Source organism: Pelobates fuscus, chromosome 2, assembly GCF_036172605.1.
Source record: "Pelobates fuscus isolate aPelFus1 chromosome 2, aPelFus1.pri, whole genome shotgun sequence".
NCBI lineage: Eukaryota > Metazoa > Chordata > Amphibia > Anura > Pelobatidae > Pelobates > Pelobates fuscus.
Genome location: NC_086318.1, coordinates 54,954,092 through 54,966,531, shown reverse-complemented (window position 1 = coordinate 54,966,531; position 12,440 = coordinate 54,954,092). Strand labels below are relative to the sequence as shown.

Sequence of the window (12,440 nt, the reverse complement as noted above, 5' to 3'; positions counted from 1 at the left end):
GACTTCCCTGGAGTGTTATTTAGGATTAGGGAATGTAGAATAATGGATGACTTAACTGCTAGAGTGCGGGGGACGATAGCGTTGTTTCAAAAGACATGGGAACCATGGGACAATAGCCTGCTGGGCTCGGGCAGTGCTTGACGGCACTGTGTCTTGTTTGCGCACCTACCCTGCTCTCTATACTCCGGCGGCTTTGCCTTTTTCCTCTCTCCTTGCTCTGGCTTTTCGCTTTTTCCAGTCTCACCTTTTTCTCGTTCCTACATTTTCTCTCTCCCCTCCCTCTGGTCTCTCCATGGGTGGAGGTTTTTTTTCTTTTACACCTCCTTCAGATACGAAGATACAGTAGGATGAACAATGTAGTCTGTGAGCAAGTTGGGCACTCATGTAGATTGGGATCGCGGTCTAGCTGCCATACAAGTAGCACTCTACAATACCAAACTTTAGACAGCGGACACCTTGGACACATATTAGGGATTGGCATGTGATGTCAATATACCAATATACATTATGGCCAGGCGCAATGAATGTATTGTTTCCATTATTTCCCCGATTTATTCTGGGCTTCTATCACAGCCATAGTGCCTCTTTTTATATCAACATGCTACGCAAGTAGCTGGGCTGCCATTAATCATCATCACTGAATTCGATTTTGCTTGTGTATGGAGTGCTGCATGTCATCCAACTCACTGTTCCTCAATAGAATTGTGTTTTATGTTTTTCTTTTTTACTCTTCTACCTTAAAAATGTGCTGTATTAATATATGACGTTCTCCAATACTGTAAGATGCACACAGACACTTGTCTGGCTCTGTGTAATTGTTGTTGATACATGCAATTCCAAGCTGGTCTTCCCCAAATATAAGCAGATACGCAATGGATTATATTCACCAGCATCTATAGGTGGCCAGCTGGACTCCCAAGTACACATTCTCCTTCATTACGCACTGACAGCTCACCCACGCTGTCCAAACTTCTGGGAGGTGTGTATTACCAAATCATAAATACACACTCATATTGATGAGTCTATATACATAAGGTGACAGTAGAGAAATGTTATGTAAAAAGACAAATTCTGGGAACCTCGGTTTAATGATAAAATAACTTTATTGAGTAACAATCAATAGGATAGCTACTTAGATCATTTGGTTCACCAAAATGTACACCAATACATTGCTCCCTGGACTACCGCTACAGGCACAAATAAATACGTGCAAACATTTGTTTTAAGCGATGCGTCTGAATACACTTCATGGTATCAATAAACAGGAATTTCATTCAAACTATTCACTTCAAAAAATGTTTGCTTGCGTCTTGTCACAAATATAATAATATAGAATTAGGACTCAACACGCCGTTTCCATCTTTCTCATTCTATTATTGTACACCAACATAACAAAGGCAATGATTAATTCCTGTTTTCTCTCCCTTTGTCTAGAAACGTGTTACATCACAGATTTATAAGTATATTATGAAATCACATCGCAGGATGTGATGTCATATTTTCTGATTAGTTGTGTATAGACTCGATATACTACTCGAGTATGATCGTTAGTTGGCAAAGATTTTATACAAAGTACAGGATAATCATTATAAGAAGTTACCAAGTTATTTTAAGATTGCTGGAAATGTGTAATGTTTGTATATAAATAAAGATTCCGATGACACTTTTCTCTGTGGTGTTTGTTTTATGTTTTGGGTAAAAGAGACAGTGTTTGTTTATAAGAATCCTATTTGTTTATTCCCTCAATAGATAATAAACAAATATGCTTCCCATAAACAAACATATAGGGCTGTTCACCAAATTTCGTGAATTTAAAATTTTAGGCCAACAAAGTCAAATAGTGAAAACGTGTCTTATACATTTTTTTCAAATTCAGCTATTTTGCCCTAAACTTTTACATTCACAATGAATTCCCAGGCAGGTCACAATATTTGTGAAACCCCCTGCTTATGTCTGGTGTTCAAATGTTTAATCCAACTGCAAACGTGCTGTAAAATATTGATTTTGGTTAGAGAAACCTTTGTGCTGGACCCCTCCAAAGCAAAAAAATATATATACAGGGAGTGCAGAATTATTAGGCAAGTTGTATTTTTGAGGATTAATTTTATTAATGAACAACAACCATGTTCTCAATGAACCCAAAAAACTCATTAATATCAAAGCTGAATATTTTTGGAAGTAGTTTTTAGTTTGTGTTTAGTTATAGCTATTTTAGGGGGATATCTGTGTGTGCAGGTGACTATTACTGTGCATAATTATTAGGCAACTTAACAAAAAACAAATATATACCCATTTCAATTATTTATTTTTACCAGTGAAACCAATATAACATCTCAACATTCACAAATATACATTTCTGACATTCAAAAACATAACAAAAACAAATCAGTGACCAATATAGCCACCTTTCTTTGCAAGGACACTCAAAAGCCTGCCATCCATGGATTCTGTCAGTGTTTTGATCTGTTCACCATCAACATTGCGTGCAGCAGCAACCACAGCCTCCCAGACACTGTTCAGAGAGGTGTACTGTTTTCCCTCCTTGTAAATCTCACATTTGATGATGGACCACAGGTTCTCAATGGGGTTCAGATCAGGTGAACAAGGAGGCCATGTCATTAGATTTACTTCTTTTATACCCTTTCTTGCCAGCCACGCTGTGGAGTACTTGGACGCATGTGATGGAGCATTGTCCTGCATGAAAATCATGTTTTTCTTGAAGGATGCAGACTTCTTCCTGTACTACTGCTTGAAGAAGGTGTCTTCCAGAAACTGGGAGTTGAGCTTGACTCCATCCTCAACCCGAAAAGGCCCCACAAGCTCATCTTTGATGATACCAGCCCAAACCAGTACTCCACCTCCACCTTGCTGGCGTCTGAGTTGGACTGGAGCTCTCTGCCCTTTACCAATCCATCCATCTGGCCCATCAAGACTCACTCTCATTTCATCAGTCCATAAAACCTTAGAAAAATCAGTCTTGAGATATTTCTTGGCCCAGTCTTGACGTTTCAGCTTGTGTGTCTTGTTCAGTGGTGGTCGTCTTTCAGCCTTTCTTACCTTGGCCATGTCTCTGAGTATTGCACAACTTGTGCTTTCGGGCACTCCAGTGATGTTGCAGCTCTGAAATATGGCCAAACTGGTGGCAAGTGGCATCTTGGCAGCTGCACGCTTGACTTTTCTCAGTTCATGGGCAGTTATTTTGCGCCTTGGTTTCTCCACACGCTTCTTGCGACCCTGTTGACTATTTTGAATGAAACGCTTGATTGTTCGATGATCACGCTTCAGAAGCTTTGCAATTTTAAGAGTGCTGCATCCCTCTGCAAGATATCTCACTATTTTTTAACTTTTCTGAGCCTGTCAAGTCCTTCTTTTGACCCATTTTGCCAAAGGAAAGGAGGTTGCCTAATAATTATGCACACCTGATATAGGGTGTTGATGTCATTAGACCACACCCCTTCTCATTACAGAGATGCACATCACCTAATATGCTTAATTGGTAGTAGGCTTTCGAGCCTATACAGCTTGGAGTAAGACAACATGCATAAAGAGGATGATGTGGTCAAAATACTCATTTGCCTAATAATTCTGCACGCAGTGTATTTTCAATTGCCGAGTCCAAGTTCTCCCCTCAGCCCTATCTTCTTTGGCTGATGTTACTCCCCATCACTGGGGGAGGTAGGTCAGAGAGGGTTGACTGAGGGAAGGTCATGGGCGGCACTGAGGTGATGGGAGTGCTGCCATTGTTTGTCTGGCACCAGCATGCTCTGCGTTCTGGCGACCGACGCCAGCTTAGCACAGAATTGATATTAGCCTGACCAGATCTCTGGTTCCAGACTGGCTAATGACTCCAAATGACGCAGCTGGCGGCAGAGTTACACCTCTAGCAGCAGAGGGGTTAATCAATGTATGTGCAGGTTCTTCCTGATAATGTTGCCCATACAGACTCCAGGCACCATGGCCACTTCAAATCACTGAAGTGGTCGTGGTGGTTGGAGTAACCCTTTAAGACTTTTGTGATTCCTTTACATTCTGTATAAAATCTTAAAACTATATAATAGTAAATAATGCAATAAACTACTCCTATTAACATTCCATTGTGCTGACATTCTCGGATCTGACATTTACACTGTACACTCCAAGTACAGCTTAATCACGGTGACTCTAGTCCCCATTCTGTACTTCCCCTCAGTCCTCAGACACCAGGTGGCATAGCTGGTCTGTTGGGTGATCGACACAAGTGAGGATAAACAAGGTGTCACATTCGGATATTCTGTGACTTAGTACGTCTGTCTTAAAAGAGAAGATAAGTCGTGTAAATCGCATGAACATTTAGCCAATACACCATGAGCAAAAAGCTGCTATTATAGGGTATTATGTGCCTTATTTTTGTTTGTTTGTACAGGTATATTACGCTAATAAAGCATGTAAGAATTCCCACCAGCGCTGTATATCGAATATCACGCTCAAGTCAATCACAGGCTTTTTTATTTGTCACTCAGTGCATATAAAAGCTTTAAAACATGTTTACACAGTCATACATTAATTGTCCGTTAACAAACCCTCACTGAAATCTCCTATCACTTACCTGCCAAGGTAGATAAAATGAAAAAAAGTGGATCCACACCTTCTAGTGGTTTGATGGTATGCAAATCTATCAGAAAATAATTAAACACTAAGTACGCTATCGTCTTTTATGTTAAAGATTGAAATATTAGGGCAAGTTAACACTGTTTCAAACGGTTAGCTAAATAAAACGCTGCACTTATATACAAAAAAAAATCAAAAATAAAGATAGGATGTTCTATTTTGTCCTCTATGTATCCAGGTTCCTTTATTAATTAGCAATTACATTAAAATCCAACATACGTTTGGTTAATAATAGTTGATTCGTAACATAACAAAATATTTTGTAGCACTCCAAAAACTTAAATGCCTCAAAATGTAAATCCATATAATTTTCATGTTTAGGGTAAATAAATAAAATACCCTGTACACCCCATTTGACCTTCAAACAATGAATTACCCCTATACCTGGTGTCCTCTCCAATAGGAGAATGATCTAAGTGTGGCAGTCAGCAGCAAGGGGCTGGGTTAATACAGGTAATGCCCTAAGGTGGGGAACATAAGTCACATGGGACACTTCCTGAGTAGAGTGGGACAGATAAACTTTGAAACTGAGCTACAGGTGGAGCATTTTGTGCTCAGGAGATGAAGATTGCTGGATAGTTGATTCAGACTGGTACTACAGCACAGACTCAGCAGTGACACTGCACAGGAGATCAGACAGGTAGGAGGGAGGTTCAGATACTGGGAAGATACAGTTACAAGAATATAATCTGTACAGCAGAGAGGAAGGTGAGATAAGGACAGGCGAGGTTTGCATTTTGAGAACAGGTATACAGAACAAAAAATATACATACACAGTCTAGGATCCTCCAGAAGCATCCAATAGACCACCTCTACCTGGGAGTCAGACCTCCACTGTTCAACATGCACTTGTTGTGAATTCAATCTGCACCTTCAGGTAAGGGACTGACCAGGTAGCTGACTACCTGCCCGTAGGAGAATGTTTGATCTGTTGGACAGTTGTGGCTTCAATTAATGTTTGTGAACTAGGTTTGTTGTATACTAGATATAGTACCCATTGCTCACACAGTAATTCCATACTCAGGTTAGATCACAGGTACATGAAATTTGATCTGCATTCCCTTTAGAAAAAAACAAAACATTTATTATACAGTAAACTGTGTTTATACGTTTACACTTATTTATCTGTCTAATATGAAGTCTATATGTCTATATATCTATCTAAATCTAAATTGTAATGTATATACATTTTGTAACGTAGACTAAATATCTATGTCTGTCTAATGTGGAGTCTACATATATGTTAATCTATTTTATATGGTGTATATGTGTATGTATGTATTTATTTATTTATTTATATATATATATAGTCATTAGATACACAATAATTATTTCGGACATGTTCATAATTATTATATCACAGTTATTTCTAATTGTGACTCACTATTTCTTAATAATTATCGCAAATACCATTTTCACATCTTGAGATTAAAATTTCAAGCTTTCACAGAACGAGGAATTTTGGATCCAAATAATTGATGTTTTATGTTTACCCAAGTAATATTTGGGGCGAAATGGATCTCTATTAACCCCTTAAAGGACCAAACTTCTGGAATCAAAAGGAATCATGACATGTCACACATATCATGTGTCGTTAAGGGGTTAAACAGTGAATGTTCACTAAGGATGAACACATTAAATAAACCAAAGAGATCCATTTAGGGTGATAGCTAACATTAGATTAGCGCTAGTGGTTCTCAAATCTTTCTCAAGATTGCTAACTTTCCAGATCTCGTGTCCAAATTTGACAGAATTGGGTGATCCATAGTGCAACCTCCAGCACTTCAGAAGCTGTGGACTACATCTCACACAATTATTTTAAAGCGTAAAGCATCAGGGGAGATGTAGTCCACGGCATCCGAACCGCTGCTGATTGCCCACCCTTGCCCTAGATTTTGGTCTTTTTGTTCCCTAACAACTAGTTTGAAAACTTCTGATTGGACATGTAAGTAAGCTCTTTTATTATCATGTCGCCACAAATGTTTGTAGATTTATAACTGTTTATAAAACTGGTCTTAAAGTAACTTAGAACAATTTTCATGGTGCACTTAAAATACACTCTATAAATATATTACTTGATTTACTAAACATTAGGCTTTACCATAAACAAGTATAATTTATTTACACGCTGTAACCTACTGTGTTCTCGTCATTGAGGATACAATGTACCTTTTGTAATCTTCTATTACACAGATAGACGTATTAACTGGTCCTTTTTCAGTTAATTATAGTTAATATAAAAAATGTATCTTTAAATAAACATTAACCAATATCCTTTCTACAATACACATTGAAAAAAACAAAACAAAATAATAATATAATAATAAGATGATACAAGTATAAAAAAAAGGATAGAACTCCCAAATAATGTAAACGAATATTAGACCAGTCCAAATAAAAATATAAGTTCTGGAAAAAAAATGAATAAAAAAATAAACAAATAATTGTAAAACATATTATGAAAATAGTTTAATATGTACTGTCCACTTCTGATCTGTTTTCTTAATATATCTTTAAAGTGACTGAGAGTAATCATTGAATTTGAAGATGTCGGAGTTTTGGTTAATTTCAGTGCCAGGGGATAATGCCAATTTAACAGCCTTGGACAGGATGAATACTGTCACCTCCAAAGCTAATCTGTCCAGCAATGCAAAGTTTGTCATACCTGATCTAAAGGTAAGTCCGCAATTTCCTCTAGTGTGCTGTAATAGAATTAAAGGCAAAATGTCACGGTCAAACCATTTGAAACTCTATCTTTACCTATTCCCTATACTTAACAAATATGTATGTATGAGGTGTGAAAATGAAATTTAATGTAGTAATCCACAACTCTTTATGCTGTAACTGGGTGCCTCCGATAGCTATAAGATCTGTTTCTTGGCACTTGGCAGTAAACATAAAGAAAACATACAAAGATGTGTCTATTTCTCCTCTTCCTCTGTCAAGGCTTGTCATGGATTGTTCCTAATCTGAACTGGATTACGATGTAATTCGCTAAATCTTTAATATAAATTTAAAAGAGATCATAGCATCTCACCAAAAAAAGGCCACAAGATATGGGTGATTGTCAATGTTTTATACAGCTGGGTTAATTACAGAGAGTATTCCTTTAAATATAAAGTTTTGCTAAGCTTTTGGCGTTAGTCACTAACCTTGGAAAATTAGAATCGTGAACAAATAGAATAACGAAGGAAAATAAAACTGTATTTAAAAAAAATAAATAAAAATTAGACCCAAATACCAGAAATGAAATAAAATATTAACAGCTGTTTTCTATCTCTCCTATTAAGGCCTTAAATTGGCAAATCTTATTACAACTTCCCAGTTCTTGTCTCTGTGAATAATCCAATCATTTTCTAAAGGAATAAAGAATTAATACTTAATAAATGAAGGGGATACCCAACCAACAGTAATTTTTCTTCTTAATATTACCATATTCATAACACTGGATTTTAGCTAAATCTCATCATTAAAGGGACACTTCAAACAACTAAAGCAGTTTAGCTTGCTGATGTGCTTTATGAGTGAGGAGTGTGTCCTTTTTCTTTCATTATACAAAAAAAGCAGATTTCAATAGAAATCTGAAATTTTATAAATTAATCTTGTTACACTGCCAGTCCTGTTTCTTTCTGGTTGTTTAGCTCAGTGGAGAATGTAGAGACAGCGATTGCCCAGAGCAACTGCCTTGTAAAGACTTCTCATTGAGTGCCATTGGGAAGTCTGCGATTGGACAGTCACAGAAAGTCTGGGCGGGGTTAGAAGGGGAGGGCTTGCAAATGGGGCAGATAGCAGATTTGCAGGTTTTACAAGCTGGTTTTAGATACATCACGGATTAAAAAAAAAAAATTCAAAGAGGATATCTACTCATTCTACTGCATTGTATTTTTTTTCTTATTTATTTTATTATATTTTATTTAATTTAAGCCGTGAAGCATCCCTATAAAAACTGATGTATTTTGGCACATGTTGAGTACACATATAAATGGGTCTGATAAATATTAATGTTAATAAGTAGTTGGCAAGGCACAGCGAGGGAAATGGAGGGGGTGCAGGAAGCAACAGCTCCAGCAACAGTATTTTACAGAAGATATATTAAAAAAGTGCTGAGTGCTACAAATGCATACAAATCACTGCAACGGACTTAGAATTATTATAACAGATATATTATAATTAAATTTTCTCATGATTTCTCCATATTTACTGCACTCTGCACTTTTTTTTTTTATAAATCTTTGGAAAGATAATGTTGTTGTAGTCGTTTATTCCTTCACCCGCTGCTTCTGTACCCTGCCACTTGCTTAATTTAATTTTACCCTTTTCTGGAACTGAGATTCTTGAACGCTGAGAGCCGGTGTGAGTAGGTGGGCAATTATACTGCTGATGGTCAGTTCTAGTCCCTGTGTGCTTGTTGAGGATAATGCATGTTTAATAAATAGCAACTAATTACAGTCTAGAGGGATAGGCAACCTTCGGCACTCCAGATGCTGTGGACTACATCCCCCATAATGCTCTTACACCCATAATGCTGGCAAAGCATCAAGGGAGGTGTAGTCCAAAACATCTGCAGTGCCGAAGGTTCCCTAACTCTAGACTCTCTAGTGTAATCACTATTAGCACAGGTAGACTGAAACTCATTGCTACTAGTTTACAAATAGCACGTAGACATTTATTTCAAGGTCATCATCAACTGGAAGGTCGTGTAGTGAACTTTTATTCTCAGTTAGTAGAAATTTTTTACAAACTGGTGAGTCTGCCCTGGCCCTATCTGGATGATGCACCCTTTATTAAGTAATTTTGCTAGAACTGGCTCATACTGACTTTAGTGAATGATGACTTTGAGATCTTTGTGTAAAAACACACGGAATGCTCTATTTGATTTTGGTTGAAAACAAAACGTGCCTGATCACTCTTCGTTTACAGTTAACAAATGTAAATCTGTTTGTGGTGATTTTTTTTTCTCAGTTAAAGGGACGCTGTCAGGTGGATTATAAAGATAAAGCTCTAAAAATAAATGCAAACATATCATTGAGAATATTAAAATAAATGAAAGAAACACTCTGACTAAAATAAATATATTATTTTTAAAGCTAGACGCTGTGGTTTTTGTCCTTAGAGTATTCCTTTAAAAGTAACAAAATGTGTAAAAAATATACTCACATTTGAAATTCCTGCATTTTTTGCAAATCCCTTTGCTTTGCAGGGTAAGAAATGAGCACTAACCAAATCAGGAAATGATTCAACCAATCATGATTCTCGCTTCAAGAGACACAATAGTCACCCAAACCACTTCATCTCAATAAAGTGATCTGGGTGCAGTGTACCCTGTTTTTTTTTTAACCCTGCAAAGTAAAACATTATCATTTTGAGAAACTATAATGTTTACCTTGAAGGATTAAGGCCACTTCTAGTGGCTGTGAGTGTGCCAACCACATAATTCACTTTCACAACATTGACCGACATGGGCCAAAGCCCAAAAGGAAAGCATTGAGTCAATGTTTGTGAAGCATTCTATGAGTAGTTATGGATTAGACTTTGGCAGATGAGGCCATTACGCATTTGTGGTGTCGCTGGAGGCGAAGAAGTGAGCAATGCTCTCGGTGCTGGAAAAAATTAAGCCATTCTTTTATTTTTTTACATTTTATTGCACCCGGTGGGGGACCTGAATAATTGTAGGGACAGGAACACTATTGATTTGTACAGATTTGTATTCCTAACACTACAGTGTTCCTTTAATGTCCTGTAGTTTAGCTGAGATTATCCCATAAAATCATGTGATTCTGAGGATTGCAGTTCTGCAGAGGATTCTGGGAATATCCCGATTTCTCCTGTAGTAATCTAAAAGCTGAACTACAACTTGCAGAGAGATGGTTCTGAAATTATATACATCAGTACTTTTTTTGCAGTAAAAAGGACACCCTGTAGTTTGGGAGGGAGAGACAGAAAGGATGAGCTTATAGAGCAAAACTATATTTTTAAACTAAAGATTAATAGAAAAAAGTCTCACTTTATCCTAACATAAACATTACTTCTATTATGTGTGATTGTCCTTTAAGGAGCCTGCAAATCATTGGTTTATATACTTACAAAAATATTGTATTCTGCCCGCTAGAGCCATGATTTAATATTTTTGGATACATTTTTTTTTTTGGTTAATCTTTTAACATGATTTTTTTTTTAAATATTAAAATGTCAAAAACATATCAATATATAAAAAAGTATCAAAATATTAAAATAGTGTTCAAAAGATGAAATATATGAAAATAACGTTTATCTGAAAATACGAACTAATTTCAAAAGCTTATCCTTTACTATTATATCGAGGCCTAGTTTAAAGATTTAAAGATCATAAATCAAAACTACAAAATCAAAACCTTTAAAAAGCTTTCATTTCACTGTTTTGTTTTGTTTATTTTTTTTATTATTTATTATTATTGTATGATTTTGTTTACTAAACATCTCATATAATGCAAATAACACATAGCTGACCTTTCCCTTATCTGTCTTATATTTAACCTGTTGTTATGTATATAGGGCATGTACAACAAGCTTCAATGTAACCCCATAGAAAAGTTGTGCTTTTTTTATTTTTACATAAAAGTTTTTTTTTCTTCAAAAATCAATACCCTTTTTTGTTGTTGACATTAATACAGTAACATAATTTTTTTGTCTTTTTTTTTTCTATAGGTGGGAACGTTAGATGCTTTAATTGGTCTTTCTGATGAGTTGGGGAAACTTGATGTCTATGCGGAAGGGTAAAATATCCCTTTGTTTACTACACACAACCCACGAGCTGCTATTGTTTTCTCATACACAGTAATCCTGACTGAGCCAAACTCAGGTCTGACTTGCTCTGGATTTAAAGATTTAAAAAAGTGGCAGAGTATGGTTTGGGAAAGGTGACATGTCTGTTTATGCGGAGAGATATATAGGGAGATATGCTTACATTAAATGAACACTCTTAACATGAATGATACATTTATATTTTAGTTTGAAAGTGTTTCTGTGGACTTTTAGATTGTGATAATCATGTGCATGATAATAAGATGCCATAGGTATCTGCTGCACATTGCCTGAGATTTAGCCTGTTCCCAAAATACTTCTTGACCAATGGCTGATGTGAAAAAGAGACGAAAATTCTGCGTTTGGCATATATTGCCGAATATTATAAATTACACGAGACAAAATAGTCCCGCTCCCTAGAAAGTTCCATGACAATCGAAAATATATTTTCATAAAGATTGTATAAAACTAATAATACAAAACTGTATATAGTTACAAACGGGTAATGCAATAATTATAATAGCTATCAATTGTTTAAGAAGGGATATCTTCCATAGTTGCGATTAGGGACCTGGTCCATCGATTCATCTCACCTTTCGATTGAAACTATTTTAATTTCTAGAGAAGGTCTGTCTTTCGAGATGCACCTACGTTTCTAAATCTCGTAATTATATCGTTCTTAAAAAAACATTTTATTCAAGAAGCATATTACTCCTTTTTGGGACTTATGTTGTTAGTCAATGTTTTGTTTTCTTTATTCTTTGATTATAAGACTATGCCAGTGTCTTAAAGGAACCGTTTAGGCAGCATAACAACTCAATTGAAATCCCCATTCATAAAACTGACTTGAAAAGAAACGTACCTTCTTCAAGACAGTTTTATAAATGGGGATTCACTTATTGACTGAGAGCGTCAGCTGATCATTCTCAGCCAATCAGCGGCACCACTGCCTTATTCTGCAAGGGCCTTCCTTGTTAGAGAATTTTATAGGCAAAGAAGCAGGGAGATTAGGT

General features: G+C 36.3%; 1 protein-coding gene across 2 annotated transcripts in view; it reads left to right on the top strand.

Annotated features, from left to right (window-relative positions):
• Positions 1-5,160: 5,160 nt before the first annotated feature.
• Positions 5,161-12,440, top strand: part of ATP6V1C2 (ATPase H+ transporting V1 subunit C2) — a 46,183-nt gene continuing 38,903 nt past the window's right edge. Inside the window, exons 1-3 of one of the 2 annotated variants that reach the window (XM_063440875.1) lie at positions 5,161-5,287; positions 7,167-7,323; positions 11,332-11,399. In XM_063440875.1, coding sequence (XP_063296945.1) covers positions 7,195-7,323; positions 11,332-11,399 — 197 coding nt within the window. In that variant the 5' untranslated portion in view covers positions 5,161-5,287; positions 7,167-7,194. The other variant, XM_063440876.1, reaches the window with a different exon arrangement.